At 40.3% G+C, this 19,505-nt stretch overlaps 1 protein-coding gene across 1 annotated transcript; it reads right to left on the reverse strand.

Annotated features, from left to right (window-relative positions):
• Positions 1–82: 82 nt before the first annotated feature.
• Positions 83–18,393, reverse strand: KLB (klotho beta). Its single transcript, XM_033060236.1, has 5 exons — positions 17,656–18,393; positions 8,559–9,066; positions 6,063–6,331; positions 3,509–4,652; positions 83–1,803 (listed from the first exon to the last, which is right to left on the reverse strand). The coding sequence occupies exons 1-5, from the start codon at positions 18,391–18,393 to the stop codon at positions 1,442–1,444; spliced, it is 3,021 nt and encodes a 1,006-aa protein (XP_032916127.1). The 3' UTR covers positions 83–1,441.
• Positions 18,394–19,505: the final 1,112 nt, after the last annotated feature.

Raw genomic sequence — 19,505 nt, forward strand, 5'->3', positions numbered from 1 at the left:
TTTTTTCCTTGTTTTTTTATATAAAGAACTAAATGTGATTGTATGAACCTGTTGGCTTTTGGAGAAGCAGAGTGCACACTGGGTCCACACTGCCAGTGCGTTTTCAAACCATCAGACTTCATTCAGACAGAATGAATGTGCTCAGAGACTGGGGGCAATGTGTAGGCTATGCTACCATGATCTTTCTGTGACAAAGTCATGAAGTGGCATTTTTGAGTCATAGCATTAAGAAATAGTAAAAACATGGTTCTCACAGGGGGATTACCAGTGTTCTTTCACATCTTTTCTCAAGCCTCAGACAGAATCTGAAGTAGCTGAAAAACAAAACTGAAATCAGTACAACTAGATTTGTAAGACAATGTAAACTAAATACATAGATAGAAGCAGAAGTCTGGAAATGTGATACTTTATTTTTATTGCTCAATTAAGAAAACAAAGGACTTGACCTCAAAGCTCAGAGTGTATTGCTGAGTTTCACCAGCAGTGATTTGTGTTTTCTGGGGATACAGCTTTGTTTCTTCACTACTAATCTTGCCATGTAGCAACATCCAACTGGGAGGTTTTGCTAGTTCTAGTGCAGTAGTAAAATCCACATTGTCACTTGCTTAATTCGATTTGGGAAAAATATCTTAAATACTGGGATAGTGCAAAAACATACTTGGCAACAGGTTAGTAACATCCCACACGTTAAGAAATTCCAAAAAATTCCCAAAGATCCACTTGCATAATGAGAAGTGCAGTTTATATTCATCACTCTATCACTCTATTGAGTGGGTTAATAGTTCCTATTTATTTAGATTTTCTCTGCTAGTAAAAGTTGTTATGGCTGCAGCAGTTTGGAAATGAAAAATACTGACTATATATGGTTTTGTCTCCAGTTATATTTGCTTAAAACTACCTCACTGAATCTGTAAGAGGTGTCTGTTGGTCAATAATGGAGTTAACTTGGTTTTGTTCTTTCAGGGGTATCTTCAGAAGCTGGCTTAGCACATTTCAGTCCTGGTGGTGTACTTAGTTATAAGGTTTGTGGGGTTTAATAGTACTTTCTAAACCCTAACAGCTGCAGTTTCATGCTCAACAACACTCATAACATGAATACACATCACAAGACACATTTATTAATACAAAAGTGCGTATCAGTTCTCAAAAGTCGCTCTTTGCAAGTAAGGCTGTTTTAAAGGTTATTCCAAGGCACAGGAGAGTCAATTCTTTTTTTAAATAGATGAAGTTGTCTTCTATGTACAGTAGGTGGATAAAAGTAATTTCACCAGAAACAAATGCCATGGCTCTTCTTCCTGTGAATGTGGTTACTTTGTTTTTGAATGAAATGCTTGGTGTGTGTGACTGGAGTGACTCAGTGCTTTTCCACAGTTGTCTGAGTGGCATCGTCCATTATAGAATGCAGTGAAGGATCTCGCTGAAAGTGGGCTTGTGCCCCCTTTTAAAACGAGACACACATGCACTTGATGCTTTTTGCCTTAAAACGTTTCCTTCTTTTTCTTTTTTGAAAAAAAATTAAAGCTAAAAGCAAAATGAGGGTAGAGAAAAGGCAGCAGGCAAAGAATATTAACGGCTTCTTCTGAGAAATAAACATGCAGAAGCTACACTGCTTTTCATGGCTAGAGGGGCCACAGACTGAGTAGTCAGCAGGAAAGCCGTTGTTGCTTATCAGGCTATTGTAAAATTTTATTGAGGGCTTTCCTTTTGAATCTGAAGTGAAGAATCCAAATCTGGGCTTAGATTTTTCTTCAGTCATCTTAAATGCATAGTAGCCTTTAATCTTGACTTTGTCAATGTAGTAGGCTGAGAAGGAAAAGAAACCAAAACAAAGTGTTAATAAAAACTAGTATTTCAAGTAAAACCTGCAGACTTTCTGGTAAGGAGTTCAGATTTTACATTGTTATCAACTAAAAAAGTGTACTTACATCATAAACTATTTATTGCTTCTAATAGTTAACTGTCTCAATTACGTAGGAACAGTGCCTTACTGTTTTTAAAAAATCCTTATGATTTGGGAATTTTTGGACCTATCCCATGAAAACTGGCTTTGAACAGGGTTGGAGTTTGTTTTCCTGGGAAAAACCAGATGCTGCTTTTAACTGAAGCCAGCTGCAATGACTCAGGAACAGCTGCCCATTGGTGCCATGAGAGCAGCTTTCCAAGAATTCCTGCCCTACTCCAAACTCATTTGCTCATCCCTGCAGCATGCGTGGCTCTTGTGTTTCGCTGCTGCACCCAAGTGCTGGGAGAAAATACTTAACAAACAGCAGGCCTTGAAGTCATGTGCAAGCAGTGAGCATAGTTGGGCATGTGACCCAGATTAAGAACATGTAACCTGGGGGGTCTTTTTGTGAGTGCTGTAAAGTATCACGCTCTGAAAATTAAAATGGGAATACTATAATGAAGTGCCCTTTAAATTTCATTTAATAAACTTCATTTAAACTTACTTCCTCTAATAATATATTTTTCTAATGTTTGCATTATGAAATTAGTGCGGAAAATAAATCAGCAAATGCTTGTTAGTCCTGTAGTAACTGAGAAAGCTAAGCACTGGATAGAGAACACTTTGTTTCTTGATGTGTGCAAGTAACCTGAGGCCATGCTTAGCCATGAGTAAGATTTGTTTTCTTTTTTATTAACTCCTAGAGAGGAGAAACCAGGATACCTGGACTGTTTGATGTCAGTTGCCTCAGGAAAGCTTTTGAATTCCATGCCCTCATCAGGATCTCTTAATGCTCACCAGCAGGGAACAGTGAGGGCTGGGGTGTATTGCACATCTCATTTTGCCTGTGTGGTTCAGGTACCAAGGCTGGTAGCCCGTATCTCACTGCTTTTCTTTAATGATTGGTTGGAGGAAGAGGGAGGGGAAGGGTGAGGCCCTTATAGCATTTCTAATACAATAAGCTGTTGCTGAAGATCATTGCCTTGAATATTTTTGTCCTCTATCTCCATAACCCTTACTATTTTTTCTCTGAAGTGAAGAAGGAGATTTCCATATGCACTCAGGAGAAAACGCAAGAACTAAAGTTGGACTCCTCCCTTCAACAGCAGCTGGTGCTGCTGGTGCCCTGCTGTATTTCTTCTGTGTGTCCCTCCAGGTCGCTGTGGACTTGCTTGCACTTTCCTGTCCAATGACTAGTTCAGCAAGCAAGGAGGCTCTTGCCTTTGTTAGGAGAGTAGAAATTTTAATAGTCTTTTGGGAGTTGTTGGGCTGAAGTGCCATCTCTTAATAACTTCTGAGTAACTACCCTGCTGTATGTGCATGCCCAGAGAGCTTCTCACATGGTTTAAACTGGAGGCAGCTGCATTTTGTGCAAGGCACTTGATGCCATTCCTTTGTGTGATAGCTGCCCTGAGTGTGACTGCAGTCAGGCCCCTCGGGGGGGCAGTGCTGCTGCCTTCTGCAACTGAACCAAGACTGCTTGCTCTGTCCAGGGCAGGACTTAGCTGTGCCTGAGTCTGAGCCATGGGAATGGCTCTGGGGAACTTCAGTCTGTCACATACTCACCTTTTAAAACCTCTTGTACGTATTTGCCCAAGTAATAATTTCGAAGTTCATCATTGTCTAAGGACGGGTCATCTATTCCATTTGCTGTGATGTAAATGTCAATGTCACCGTAAGTGTTTTTGATCCACCTGAGAACTTTGCGCATTCCCCAAGGCACCACTGCCAAACGAGAAGGGGAGCTCAGGCAGGTGATATCCTGCAGAAATTGAATGTCACGATCAAAGTCATACTGGCTTCCATTCTGAGGTTCATGAATCACAAATCTGGTGGTGAAATGATTCAGTGCATAGAAGTCAGCTGCACCTTTGACAAGCTGCTTTTCCTCACTTGTGAAAGAAGGCAACAAAGTATGTGAGAGGCCTTTTCTGTTTTTAAATGTAATGTAGTCCCTCATAGTAGCTGGATAGTCCCCAGTTTTAAATATGGGATTGGCAAACCAACCTATTTCAAACTGAAGAAACCTGTTGGCAGCTTTTGAATGAGATTCAAAGAAGGGGTTGGCAGGCTCAGCCCAGTCGGAATGCAGGGACAGGGACACTTTGCCATACTGAGAGGAGCGGTACTGCTCGTCGTATATTCTCCAGGCCATGGCATGTGCTATTAATAAATTGTGTGCTGCCCGATAGGTGTCATTGCTGCTCCTGTTGTAGACATTGCTTAGTTGGTTAGGCTCATTTATTGTAATCCAAAGTTTAACCAAATCGCCAAGTTCCCTATAACATAAAGCTGCGTAGGCTTGAAAAGCATAGGCAGTGGATTGGTTCAACCATCCTCCTGTCTGCAGCAAAGGACCTGGCAGGCCCAGGTAGGTGTGAGTTGGATAATACAAGGTGACCATGGATTGAATGTTGAGTTTCAGGATTTCACTAATCACACATCTGTAATACCTGAGAACTTGCCTGTTGACCACTGACAAATCTCCATTGGGTAAAATTAGTGACCAGTCAAGTGCAAATCTGTAATGGGTGACTTTCATTTTTTCCAGGAGATCCAGTTGCTTTTTAATACTGACAAAATCTGTGCACTGTGCTGGTCGGGTTTTTAGCTTTACCCCTTCAACTTTGTGCAGAAGCCCATCTCCTGTGACATTCCAGAGGTACAAGCTGGAATCGCAGAACTGTGGTGAGGAAGCTGCTGATTCTGCCTGGAAAATAAAAGTATGTTACAATGGGTTTTAATTAAATGATTGTAATACCTGCTTGTAGTCTGCATTTCTGCCTGTGTTTAGCTGTTGATTAGTGCTGGATGTCAGAAGGCCCTGCTTAGATGCTCCAGGGGGAAGAGGATAACCAACTCACCTCTATGGGCTTTGTGCTAGTGGTCAGCTTATCATTCTGTTGCTTTCCCTATGAAAAATATCAAAATTGCACTTTTCTTTTCGATTACACATGGACATTTGCCCTGTCACCAGCCTACGTGATGTTTTCACACAGATAGCTCTCCCTGCTGGAGCTCACTCTGGTCATGCACACAGCAGTTCTCAGGCAGCTGCCAGGAGACCGAGTGGTGAGAACAAGCACCAGGGGCTGTTTGAGGCAGGCACAGATCATTTTGGCACTGCTGCTGTGATCAGCCTTGTGAAACTGAGGGACAGTAATCTGACACAAACTGCTTGTAGCATTTAGTTACATCTTTTCTATCTCCTATGGGTTGAAAAGGTTCCGAGAAGCACATATATTTTTTAATATTTCAATTTTTAAATGCTTTTTGTAGGTTTCAAGTTACAATATAGTGAAATTTTAAATATTTAGATTGCTTCTTCTTAAAAGAAAATGTACTTTCTTGTGCTGCGTGTTAACAAGATAGAAGCTTAACTTTTTTCCCCCTATAGTTTCCAGTGAATAGGTTAAATTACGGGATTTTGTTGTTTTTTGAGGCTGATATCTGTCATGGCACTGTCTATGTGCAATGACAAGAAGGGTATCCCAACACTGGCCATACATACAGTTAGCTTATTCACTAAGTTTAAAGCAGAAATAGAAGAAAAATGAAGTATAAATAGGTTCTGTAGGAACCAGTTTGAACAAAAGGTCTTATAATCTTCTTTTCTAATGTGAGCTCAGATGGTAAAACCTCAAGGTTTACCTGTGCTATGTGTCTTTTTAAAGAATGGTTCTTATCCACTTGTGTAAGTGGCACTTAGAGCCAGCCTAACCCAGGAATGTGTTTCTGCTGTAGACAAGACCTGGAGCCTGCAGGTCGCTCTGCTGCCACCAGGATAATCACCTTGTCCCTGCCCTTTGTCACTCTCCATCAGGCCATCACAAGCATCCCTATGGACACACTGCAAGCTGGATTTGGAAACCCCTGGTTGAAAAATAACCCAGTAACAATTGGTTGGATCAACTTCTTGGTCTGAAATTTCCTCATCTGATCTGCCACTGGGGACATGAGCAGAGGGAGGGCTGGGCCTGGAAGGGCTCCTGCAGCAGGCTCTGTTGGCAGCGTGCATTGAAATTCTTGAATGCGATGTGCTGTATACGATCATTTCTTCACAAAGCTGAAGTTGCTGATCACTCTGTTTCCAATGATCCTTTTAATATTTTATGCTTACCTTGAGAACAGACTCGGTGATACCCCAGGAGAAGTCACAGGAGAACTGAGCTTGCAAGTTTGGGGTAGAATCCTTTGGGAAGAAGCCATTTTCTTGTACGATTTGTTTATAATAAAGAGCAGATGACTTGGGAATCCTTTCCTTTTTTTTGCTTTTGAAATCTACATAAAATAACCCACGCCTGATGTTGTAAGCATGTTGCCATTCGAAGCCATCAAGGAGGGACCAGGCTGTGTAACCAAACACATCTATGTTGTCGTATTTAATAGCTGCATAAGAAAAGGTAACATCCATGAGTCTCGTATTTAGTACTCTAACATGTATAAGGGACATTTATGAGAAAGGGCTATTTATTTTGAAATCTTGAGTGTCTTCTCAACATTTGTAGGGTTATTGATCCACTGTAATTCATTGCAAAACTGACATATCTATCTTGAGTCTTTATTTACTAAAAAAATAGGTGTCACTAATTCCTTAAGAAATTAAATTACTGTAGGATGCTTTATTTCTGCTCTGAGCAAACAAGAAATATTATACCACATCCAGGTTTGAAGCTGCATTTGACAATTTGCCAGTAAAATAATACCAGTAAAATTAGAGAATGATGAGTAAAAATGAAGCAACAGTTGATCCAGTCTGTAACTTTGTCATGAAGCTAAAACTCTATTTGAAAGATGTCTGCAAGCTCAAACATTTATGAATGTCTACTCAGCTTGTAAATTGAAAAATTTATTTTGTTGGCATGGGACTGTTAATGACTTTAGAGAAGTTAGGTTAGCCAACCTAGAGACTGATTTAGTTACATAATGCGTACAGTGCATGCTGATTTCTTCAGGCAATCTTAATGTCCCTCCTACGAAGGAGTCTAGATATGGCAACACAACTGCTTTCTCACGTGTGGAACCTGATTCCTCAGGAAGGGCAGCAGAGCCTGCAAAGCAGCTTCTCAGCAGACACCAACTAACCACAATGTTTTTTACCCATGCAGGCTTGTGCCAGCTGGCAGCCTGGAAGAAAAAGTCCAAACTCCACGGTCAGTGCCTGTTGCCAGCTTTAAGCTGGAAATAACATGAGATAACTCTTCTCATTAACCTTATAAGGGCTGGAATACCCAAGGTAAAGCAGCAACCAAGTAGCGTTGCTGAGGATTTTGACACAGGTGGATAAGCCATATTTTACCTGTAGTCTACCACAGCAGTAAGCCAAGGAATAAAGATGAAATTTTCTGGTTTATTCTTTCCCAGCATTGTTAGCCTCATTTTCTCAGGACATTTCATTTTGCATCATTTTGTCTTTCCACTGAACTTTCTTGCCCTTGTCACACCAGGCTGCAACTTGAGCAGAAAGCAGTTTTGCATAGTGCAGGTATTGATGCAGCAGAGTTCCAAGGTACCCAGCAGCATGGGCATAGTCCATGGATGTTTTCCTAGTTGTCAGATGAAGCCAGAAAGCCCAAGAGCTTGCAGTATGAGTATATGAGAAGCTGACAGACAAGGCCAGAATACTGGAAAGGAGGTGAGGAAATGTAACAAAGCAACACAATGGCATAGAAAGCAACTTCTAAATTAGGGAAGAAAGTACAAAAATGTCTGAAAATACCCACTGCAAAATGCAGAGGCAGAGAATGATGTAAAGGATAAACAGGTAAGCTAGAATGGCCTTGCAAGTAAAGATGAATATTTGACATCTGCAATGAGAAAGGTTGAACAAAGGGGAGCAGATATCTAGGGACAGAGTTAGTGACAACTATTTTTAGAACTGAAAGGAGTGAAAACTTTTAGTTTTTAGAAGCATATTGAATAGTTGAGGTAAATTTAATTGTCAGAGCAAAAGATGTTGTGCTACTTAAGATGGTGCATGCTGAGATTTTGTGGCCATTTAAATGGGTTGAGAAAAAGTACTATTTTATGTATACTTTATGGTAAAGAAAAAAGGTAAGTGATAGAGATCTGGTGGATCAGAGTGAGAGTATGTTTGTAGCATCCTCTGCAGGGACAGTGAAAGGAGAGGGCAGAAACAGGTCAGGATCCTGATTGAGTGGTAGAGTGAAGATGAGAAAAGCCTTCTGGAAAACAAGGGGAAGGTTCAGGGCAGAAACAAGGGGCTGAAGGTAGGAAAGGTCAGGAGTTAGCCAAGCTCCCTTTGTCACCAGAGGTGACATTCACAGAAGAAGATCTCAAGGCTTTTTTGTCCCTGCTATAGGTGGAGTCTTGCAGTCCTGCAGGAGTAATAGTTTCAGTATGGAAACTCTAACCCTAACCAACCCTAACCCAAAGCAGATGTTGGACTTTAGCTTTCTGGGACAGGATTTTTTCTGTTTGTACAACACCTAGGACCAGGAGATCCTGATCCATGACTATACTCATGCAGTATAAATAATTAATGATTAACTTTGTTGCCATTATCTCTTAAAAAGAAGATTAAATTATTACAGAGTTAAATATCAAATTATCAAAAGTGCTCTGAAAAAATCCAAAAAGTAATTTCTGTACAAACCTTGTAAAACCTTATTAATGAAGTTTTTCATCATGTAGATGGCTGTGGTGTCATCTGTTTTCACATGGCTATCAGTGAACCAGCCATTCTCTGCAATCAGGATTCGGGGACTGTTGTATTCCAGTTTAATCCAGTTCAGTACTTCCCTCAAATTGAGTGACAGATTTTGTCCCATTTTTGGTAGAGTGTTTGGAGGTTTAAAGTTACTAGGACCAAAGGAAAATGCGAAGAAGTCAGCTGTTCCCTTTATGTAGTTTTTTTCATCTTCAGTAAAGTGTGGCAAAAACAAGAATTCATTTTTCAGTTCTTCTGGATAATCCCCATCCCCGTGGATAGGTTTAGCAAACCATCCAAGTACTCTCTCCATAGACTTCTGGCATTTAGAAATATCTGACTCATCTTCCAATTTGTTAGGTTCAATCCAGTGGGATCCCAACACTATGGATACCATCCCCTTCTGAAAAGGTTCGAAGTGTTCTTTGTAGGTATGCCAAACCTTTGCATGAGCCTGATGAGAGAAAAATAGCATTAAATTGTAACTCTAGTAAGTCTCTTTGTGCCTTGGCAGATAGAGAGGCAGGTAGCTCCATCTGAGTCACTGCGGGCTTATACGGAAGAAGTAGCTAAGGCACATGAATTACCCTGCACAGTTGAATGGGCAATCACTGTTATCCTGTGAGGTTCCTTGGGATGAGGGCAGTGTCAGTGACTCGTGTGCTGCTCCTGTGACACCTTAGGGCTGTGGCTTTTTGCCTTTTAACATACGTCTAAATTTCAGGGGAGATCTCAGCAGGGATGAGAATAGCTATTACATGGACACTCTGGAACAGGTCTAACAGTGGGATTTGAACTCTGTGATCTAGCCAGTTCCATCTGAGTCTTTGTCAAACAGTGATTCCTGATATGGTTAAAATTTCAAAGCATCTTTACAATTATTCCATCAATTACACATCTCATATGATATTTCATTTGCCAGTGGTGATTCTGTGCTACTAACTGCTCTGTGCTCCGGGGGTTACCTGGACTTACTCTCATCAAACCACATCCACCCTATTCCTCTTCTTGGGATTTAGTTGTTTTATTTTCACCTAGTCATAAGAGCAAGTTTTTATATTTGTATAATCCCTAAATGTAAAAACTTGTGCAAAGGACCCAGCTGTGATGTTCGAAGCCAAATGTCAACTGTGACAGTTCTGAGTGAGAATTTTGTTCAGGATTTTAGTTAATTTCTTCTTTGAAATGGCCGCTGCACTGTATCACATCTTAATACCACTTTTCGAATATCATCATGTTTTAGAAAATGTAGCATCCTCACACATCACAACTAACCTCAAATGTCACATTATTAATTACTTAAATAAGGGCATACAGCAGACAAAACCTACACAAAACCAGAAATACATGGGAGACTGAGGAACCACTAGCATTGTCAAAGTCCTGCTAGGAAACAGGACAGGTAGGTCAGAGAACAGTGACTGCAGTGTGAATCACTTCGAGTGATCTGACACCTGACACGAGAGGGAAGCTGACCTCTCCCAGCTGAAGAGTTGTCAAGTAACTCAGAGTTTACCTTATGCCTGTGTGGCTTTATATTCTTAAGCTGGAAAGAAAATAATAGTTTGCACCCAAAAAAAAAAACCATTAGGAGCATTGTGAAACACTGAGTGCTGAGTTAGATTGCCATCATTGCTAAGCCAAACAGCATTGCTTACCTTTGACAATAATTTCAGTTAATTTATCTAGAAACACACAGCCTTGACAGTTTAAAAAATCTCCAAAAGACCTGATGTCAGGTAGGTATTTGTATAAGCTGGGGAGTACCAAAGAATTACAGTTTGTGAAATTTTGTGTATCAGTTGTTTATGGTTTCTAAGGTCATGCTCGTAACATCTGTTCAAGGTCTGTCTTTGAAAATACTGATAAAGTGTCACTAACCTTTGAAATGCAGGTAATGTAGCTGAAGAGGGAAGCCAGCAAAAACGGACTAATGGGGCAAATTGCAAGATAGAATTAAAATATTATAAAGTGGATTTCTTAGCAGCCTCATCAGAAAATTTAAGCGGCCAGTGCCATCTCCTCAGTTGCTCTCACTGTCCTCTCCTGAAAGTCCCTCCAGCCTGGGGTGGCTGCTGGGGCCAGGCTTACTCTGTGCTCTGCCTCTAGTGTTTTCTCACCTGGTTTGTACACCTTTTCTCCAGACACAGCCCACAAACACCACTGTTGAACAAGAGGCACATGGCTGCACTGGCTTAACAAGAAGCCCCCCACTGCACTCAGCTGTATAATGCACAGTGCCAAGTACCATGACAATAGCACCAGGTAAAACAGCAATCACACTTTTCTAGGTGAAGTGCAGAAAGATGGCTTTGCCAAAAAAACAACTAATTAGAATATGATATTGACATGTAAAAGCCAGTCAGGGATAACTCATATTCACCCACATCTCCAGGAGGTGATTAGAAGAAAATAAAATTACTATTTAAAAAAATGTGTACAGTAGAGAATACAGCCACAGGTATAATTCTAGAGAAGCAGACCTCAGGTATAAATAAGTACATTTAATATGCATCAAGATAGATTCCTCATATACAAATTTGTATGTATCACTGATGACTTAATTCTGAGGAGTAACTCTTACTGTAAAAAGCTTGTCACTGTCTATAGTAAGGGTTTTACAGACATAGTAGACACAGTATAATTTGCTTTTCTATAATTCTGTTTTGAGTTGTTAATTATCTGTAAAAAAGCTTAACATTCTCAGATAGAAGGTGTTTGCTAAATGCAAACTATTGTTGATGGAATTATCTGATTTATATAATTTGTTTTTTAAGACCAGATATGAAACAAACATCAATTTAAAAGCTGTATCATACATCAAATTGGGTATTTTCAGTAAGTCTTGACTAATCTTTTTTCAGTTAGAGTTTAATCCCTAATCTTTCACGTTTCTTGTTAGAGCAAGGACAAATGTCAAGGCTAAATACACAGTTAAAGTAGAATCAATATTGGGTATTTATTCTAGATATGTATGACTCATTAATTTCAGCATATTTTCCTGGTATTAATGTAGAAAATATTCCTTAGTCTTAGAAGTCACAGAGAGTGCTATGTCAGTTAGTACTAACCCCATGAAAAGGCTAGAAAAGTCAACTTAATAAACTGAAGACAACGGTATTGTTCTTCTCTCTTTTTCAAATATTCTCATACTCCTTCAAATTCTGATCCTATAGTTTAACATATGTGTATGCAAAGAGCTTTCAATAGAAAGGGCAATACTTAAAAATTCTTAAGATACTTTAGTCAGGCAATTTTTCTTTGAACAGCAATGAGTATACAAAACAATCTCAGGGATATATGGAGTTATTTTAGTGTACTGGAAGTCAAGAACATTTAGGAAAACTAAAATTTTAAAAATGCTACTAAAATTATTTGGGCTTTTTGTTTACTTGTTTGGTATTTAAACCATGAAGAACTAGAATATAGAGTCTGATGATGATGATGTTACACTTCAAAAGAAGGGCAGGGGTGTGTGGCTTATTTGGAGAGTGTATTTCTGTTCAAGGCCTTTTTGATCTGTGGTAAAGATGCCCCATAGTCAGTAGAACTAAAGTAGAACTAAAGCCTTTCTTTTGCAAACTGAATCTCAATCCGTGTGAAGGATTGCCTACATCTCGAGATGCAGGCAATTACACTTCTTGAGAGGGTGTTATGAAGGACTGAGGCTTCCCTATCAAATCTGTTGTGTGTTAACTGTCTGGCATTTGGATTGTTTTCCCTAATGATTACCAAGAAATCTAAGAAAGCCAACCTGAAAATAACAAATCCTCAAAAAAATATGAATCAGTGCTGAATTTTACATCATCACATAGCTACTACTATTTGAAAAATCTTTCAGCAAAAACATTTACAAGCATAGATGATTCTGATGTCCACCCTAGAGTCATACTTGATGGAGACAGGTTTCCCTTCTCCTGTAAGAAATACCATGTGCTGGTGTAGCTCCATCTTTCTGCATCCTGAGGAAAGGAGTCTCCACTGGGGGAAGGGAAGGAAGTGTCTGGTAGGACATAGAAGGAATAATCATTTCCCATTCATGAAGCAGAAATTTGTTTATAAGGAGAATGAATTATAGGGCTTTCCTGGGGCACACTCATCCACAGATCCCAAAGGCAGCAGTGTCCAAGAAGAGATACTGGCACAGTGAGATCTATCAAAGAGCCAGGGGCAATTCCAAGTATGTGATGAAGACATTTTTTAGGGAGACCTCATAATGACATTTCTCTCCTGGGCTTTTCTGCCACATGGAAAAGGGTGTGTATAATCCCTAACAGGAAGTAATAATAATAATAATAAAAAAAAGAGCCTTTTTCTCCCTACTAGCAAAGGCAGAACTTCCTGGAGGGCATGGAGGAAAAGAAGACACGTTGGTCTGTGCTTGTGATATTCACAAACCTCAATCCAAGTATGAAAGAACATAACTGGATATAGAGAAAATGTTAATAATGTATCAGGTATACATCTCACATAGGTTCAGCCAACGATTCATCTGCTTTGCATTTCCTTGCTTCTTGTCAGATTTATTTATTGATAAATCAAAGAAATCCATCGAATTTTTCTGTGCGCCATTTTTTCTTCTCTGTTTCAGTATGACATCTGCCTCAGGAGCAAGCTCACTGATTTTTTATTTTCTTTGGTGTGTCTTTCAAATGTTGCATAGCAAGTTACCTGTTATCATCAATTGTTTTCTGATGTTGCCTTTGTGAAGTGCAGTCTTTAATGAAGAACAGAAATACACTTTTGATGGCCACTCTCCATCTGGTATAAGATTCCACATGCTCCTTTTCTTACTCATATTGACCATACAATTTAAGAGAGATTTATCTAAGAGACTCCCATAGCAATTTATAATTAATAAGCATGAAAATTCAGATACTCTATTAATTTCCATAGAGGTAGTATTGAGTCCTTTGAAATGGTCAGCAGCAATGATTACCCTCTGTGTATGAAGAGAACACATAGTAACATGCAAATATGGTTTTAAAAGTGACAGTTTTTTTAAACTGAAGTTTGAAATTATTCTTCTGGATTATTTTCCCAATGTGGATCTCCTAAGCACCCTGCTTAGCAGCCTTTGATTCTGCATTCACCACCTCTCTTTACAGATCTTGAATAGCAAGGCCCATGTAAAAGGCAGAGCTGGCTGTGAAGCAGATGTGCTTGGGGCATTCCCTTAACAGGATGCAAGGCTTGGAGGGGAGCACTGGTAGGAGGTGACTCAGCATCAGCAATTCAGTACCAGCCAACACACAGGACTCTGGGGCTGTATGAAGACAGACCAACCCTACTTTTGTTGAAAAGACTTAATAAGATCATGATCTGCCTAGTTACCTACATGAATTCATTCATGGAAGCAGACAATCTTTTAATCAGTTCCAGAAATGCATCTCATCATGGAGATGATCCTTGAGGTCCCCTTCCAACGTGGTATTCTATGAACTTTTCCATATGCCAGCCAATTATTTGAGTTTTAAGACTTTGTATTGCTTTTGAAAGCAATAAAATTGATAGTTTAAAACGGAGAGAAATTTCTTCAGCCCTTTTCTAGGGACACAAAGATCTCCAGGAACGTTCTAATTGTTTCTACAATAAAATACTCCAAAGTTCAAAAAAGCAGAGGTTTGTGGTTTGCTATATTGCTTTTGTGATTCTATTAAACTTAGCTTCAGGTTATGATTGATATATCACATAAAAGCACTCCTTTATATAAAGTGATTACAGTAGTTTCACGAATACAAGCCGCACGGATTATAAGCCGCACTTCCGGTGCCTCAACAATGTTGCTGTCTTTGTCAATAGATAAGCCGCACCCCGAATATTAGCCGCACTTTCGTTCGTCGCGAGAATCCGTGCGCAGCTTTCACAAATTGGCCAATTAGTAACAGGATCGCGGCATAGCGGGCTTTACTGGCTTGGGGCGGGGCCAGGAAGGCTCGGCCCGCTCATGGTTGCCGACGGGGCCGGGTAGCCCAGCTCAGCGCCACGGCTCGGCGGGGCTGGCCGGGTGGTGCTGCCGCCGCTGCCGGGCTCGCTGGCCCCCCTCTCCCGTCAGCACCGCCCCGCTGCCGCGTTCCCTAGCCCTGCCGGCGGGCTGCCGCCGCCGCCGCCCGGCTCGCCGGCCGCGCCGCGCCGCGTTCCCTAGCCCTGCCGGTGGGCTGCCGCCGCCGCCGCCAGGCTCGCCGGCCGCCCCCTCCCGTCTGCACCGCCGCCGCGTTTCCTCGCCCTGGCTGGCACTGCAGGCCCCCGCACCGCTGGGCTCCCCCACGCTGCTGGCCCCAATTCTGCTGGGCTTCCCCCGCTGCCAGGCAGCCCCACCTGTCGGCCTTCCTGCTTCTGCCATGCTCCCCTGCACTGCTAGCCCCAGTTCTCCCGGGCTCCCCCGCCCTACTGACCCGGCTCTGCCGCCCCCCTGCCCCGCCCTGCTGGCTCAGGCTCTGCCGCCCGCCCCCCACACTGCAGGCCCCGCCTCTGCCAGGCTTTCCCACCTCAGCCGGGGCCGGCCGGGCTCCAGCTTGGCTTGGGGCTGCCGTGGGCTCTCACTTCCGTGTTGGCAGCTTTTAGAATTTTGTTAATGTATTAGCCGCCCCGGAATATTGGCCGCACTTGCGGGTTTCCACCAAAATTTTGGTCAAATTGGTGCGGCTTGTATTCGTGAAATTACTGTAGTTCTGATAACACCATGACTGCAACAATACACAAGGAAATTAAACTAAAAGTAGGATTCATGCGAGAGTTTCGTTTAGTTTCTCCAAAGATACAACAAAAAAGTTTTGAGAATTATTTCCAGAAAATTGCAGTGTAACAGCGTGGTGGCCAGATCAGCTTCATTTCAGCATTACAGGCCTGTTTTTCCTGCTCTGTGTATTTAATGGATGGACCTGGTTTGTGCACAGGGTGGCATTGAGTACTGTGTCTGTCAACAACCTGTCCAAAAATGAAGCCTTGACATGGACAAGAATGTGGTTCTTCCTAAAGCTGATGACATAAATGACAATCTTTTCAAGAGCTTTAACAGGCTTTGCTTCACACTGCCAAAACCTGACATTTTGGTTGATTTATTTTTGGGATAATGATTTTGGTTTGCAGTGGGAAATTAGAAGTTAGTCATAATACAGTGTCTGAGAAACAGACCAGTATATACCGGTCATTAAATAAACACCCATGTGAAATCTCTTTAAAGAGGGAATCTTATAACTTTTCTTGATTCTCAAAGGAGAAATATTTCATAACACATGAATCCTGATTGTGCATCAATACATTCTATTAACACTGTATTGTCAACATGAAATGACAATGAACCGAACATTTAAACTCGCACAAAAATCTTTGAGAAAGATTCTGGCTAGTTGGCTTGGAACAGTACTAGCTGTGACTTCTGTGGAATGGCTGGCTGGCATTACAGTTTATTAAGAGAAATAAATAATTATATCTAAAGATAAGAAGAATTGACCCATATCGACTGGTACCTCAGGAGTTTCCATTCCAATCTAACCCCAACCAGAAAACTCCAGCTCCTCAAATAATCTTCTACAAATTTGAGATTTTTCATTGATCTCAAATCTAAAATCTTCAGAAATTTTACAGTGGTACAGGAGAGAACTACTAATACTTTAGTTAATGTTCATGGGGTTGTAAGAAGTGTACTACAGGAAAATAATTTCTGCCCAAGGATAATAAAACAGTAGTTAAAGGGTTGTGTGCTGCTTAAAGTCTCCTTAACTCTTTCATCCAAGTGATTCATTTTATACTCCAGAGCAAGAAGCAACTATCAAATCAAGTCTGAGAGACAAATAATATTGACTAAGAGAATTAGGTCAGTAATTTGTGTATCAGACCCAGCTGTGCTTGGCTTCCTGGAAAATCCAATTGATTCTTTCGCAGAGGAGTATTTCTCCCTGTGTGTGTGGTGTGCTGCTTCCATGGATTTTACAGAAATTGCAGAGACTGCCTAGTTGGTACTCCATATTTGATTGTGACACTCAGAAATGAGGGCAAGAAATACTGCAAACTTATGTGGTATCTTTTACATGCATTATATAAAATAGCACTTGAAAATAAAAAGAATTATTTGGCATCAGTTTTCTTTGAGATGCTTCACAAATCTGTACAATTTAAATCATTCTTCTGCTAAGTCTGAAATCAGTTTGTGACTCAGGATGCTTGAAAACATTTGTGTGTATAAACCTTCTACTGACTGCAGTGTGAAATTTTTGAAAAATGATGTTCTGAAGGTTCAAAGCCAGAAGCAAATTCAAGGATTTGTTAGTTGCAGAGTATTTTAAATACACTGGCAAATAATTTTTTCCCACATGCACACTTCTTTCTGTAGGATAAACTCATTCAGATTTATTTGTTAATTACATGTATCATGTAAGGCAAGTTGTAGAAAAATTCTTGTTGTGACAGTTAAGAATAGTTTCAGCAGGGGGAATTATACTGGCTGCAGAGATGGGATCGTGACCTGCTCTGTAAAGTACTTTGAGCATGGCAGATGAAAAAATTACTGTATATTATGGAAATAATTTGAAACTCTCAAGTACTGAGGAGGACATTTGTTTTCTTCCAAACCCAAGAAATGCCAACCTTACTAGTTTAGAAGAAAACATTTTGCAATATGATCTTATTAAGCTAGAACTAATCATACTTACATATACATATTCTCTGATCAGTAAAATTGATTCAATATGCAAATACAAATGAATTTCCTTTTAAACTAATAGAATAGTCATTTTAGTATGGCCAAATCTGTTTAACTAAATGTAAAGAACAAAGAATGCTCTTTAATAGTTAGAATTTGTACATAAAAGCTAATTTAAATAATTAACAAGCACTTTAAAATAAATAATTACTGAGTCAGCTGTTGTGACAAGCAATAAGATCAAAGTGAGGATTAACAGAAAGACTGCCTTAGCTAAAGGTTAGTTCTTGGTGCTTTCACAGTAGGTGATTTTTAAAAAAAAATACTGATCACAGGACCAATTCCTCCTGTTATTTCCCACTGCAGTGCAAGATCAATTTGTAAAATCTTATTATACTGTACCTTAATCAAATTGTGTCCTACTGAGTAGACAGTTCTTATTTTTCCTCTCTCTCCTGGAGCATGAATACCTGTGCCATATCCATGCCAAGCAACTAAATACGGATTGTGGATTGTAATCCAATACTTAACACGATCCCCAAAGGTCTGGAAGCAGAACGTGGCATAGTCATTGAAGATATCAATCATCGATTCATTTTTCCATCCCCCGTATTTTTCTTGCAGCATCAAGGGCAGGTCCCAGTGGTACAGTGTGACCACGGGGTCAATATTTCTATGCAGTAGAGAGTCAATAAGGGTGTTATAATACTGAAGTCCTTTTTCATTTGGAGCTGCTACTACTCCAGTGGGGAAAAGCCTTGACCATGAAATTGAAAACTGGTAAAAAGTAACTCCCAAAAAATCCAAAGCAGACAAATCTTTGTCCAACAAGATGTAACTGTCACTGGAGGTGCCTGTGCTGTCAGCAGCCCTGAACTCCGAGTGGGTGAAGCGGTCCCAGATGGAAGAGCCTTTCCCGTCCTTCCTCCAGCTGCCTTCCACCTGGAAAGCTCCTGTCCCTACACCCCAGAGAAACTCTCTGGGGAAAGTGTCATATAAAAACATCTGTGTTTCGCTCACAGGGCTGAAGTGGGAGTCCTTTTTCCACACAGATCTTCCCTCTCCAGCAAGCCCAGTAACTATCCTTATGAAAAATAATGTCCAAAAAGCAACAATCTTCTCCAGTCGTTGGCCACACATTATGCCAGTTTATAGTGCCAGTGTTAAAAAATCAGAATTCTTGTACTGATGCTGAAAAAATTCCATTCTTTTGCTGGAGTCCACACCGTGCAGACTGTCTTCATTTGCCACAAGCTGCTGGAGTGTCTTATCAAAGCTTCACTAAAAGCTTGTGATTGTAAAAGCCCTGTCAATGATTAGCCTGAACTGTGAGGTGTAGAACAGGTCAGAGAACGATGTAATTTATAGGGAGGTGGCCTCTGTATGACCACTGAGAGACCTACCTGGCTTTCTACTGCAGGCTGCCTGAACAACAGAAATGCTAGGAACTAATTTATCATCATTTAAAGATCAGGAAACATTAATTCAATTCACACTACATAATCACCAGTTTAAAGGAGATTTATCCTCTCTATGTAATTTGACGGCTGGAAGGGCAGTGGATGATTTTTCAGTCCTACCCTGCTCAACCAACCTACTTCTGCTGAAAAACTCTTCCTGGACTTGTGGGAAATGTTGTTAACAAGAGATAGACACACATCCAACGAACTATATAAAAACACAAAGGAAGTCAATATTTCTTTCAAACACATGCAACCATTTTTCTATTCTATATAAAAGTCTCCTATACAGCACTACACACAGCAGCAGTAGAAAATCAATAAAGGTCTGTTTCAGTTCGTACACAATTTTCCTAGATTTCTTCAAATAAACACAAATACAAAAATAATTAGCCCTGTAAGATGCTATTTCACTATTGATTAATTTAATAATTCATATACACAGTTGGAGCATTAGTACAACAAATATTTATAGAGCAATTTTGCAGTATAATTTAATCTTTTAACATGTTTAGCAACAGTATGTATGTTGAGATATAGTCAATTTACTCAATATAAGAAGACTGATGCCTGCCATTTTTGTTTTTCTTGAGGCACAGTAATATAAAGTCTGTCCATATAGTTATAGAAACTCTGAACACAGCTCCAGAAGAGACTTAAGGAACAACATAGAAGTATGAAGTAATTTTGGATGCAAGAAAGGCACACACTGGAATCTGAACATGGAAACAATTACAGTAATTTCACGATTATAAGCCGCACCATTTTGACTAAAATTTTGGTCCGAACCCG

This window comes from Catharus ustulatus, chromosome 5 (assembly GCF_009819885.2).
Source record: "Catharus ustulatus isolate bCatUst1 chromosome 5, bCatUst1.pri.v2, whole genome shotgun sequence".
Lineage (NCBI taxonomy): Eukaryota > Metazoa > Chordata > Aves > Passeriformes > Turdidae > Catharus > Catharus ustulatus.

Coding starts and splice junctions, on each gene's coding strand:
- KLB (XM_033060236.1), bottom strand. CDS start 18,393: ATGTGTGGCCAACGACTGGAGAAGATTGTTGCTTTTTGGACATTATTT. Junction 6,332..8,558: donor CATTAATAAGGTTTTACAAG/GTTTGTACAGAA, acceptor TTTCTTATGCAG/CTATTAAATACGACAACATA. Junction 1,804..3,508: donor CGTACAAGAGGTTTTAAAAG/GTGAGTATGTGA, acceptor TTTCCTTCTCAG/CCTACTACATTGACAAAGTC.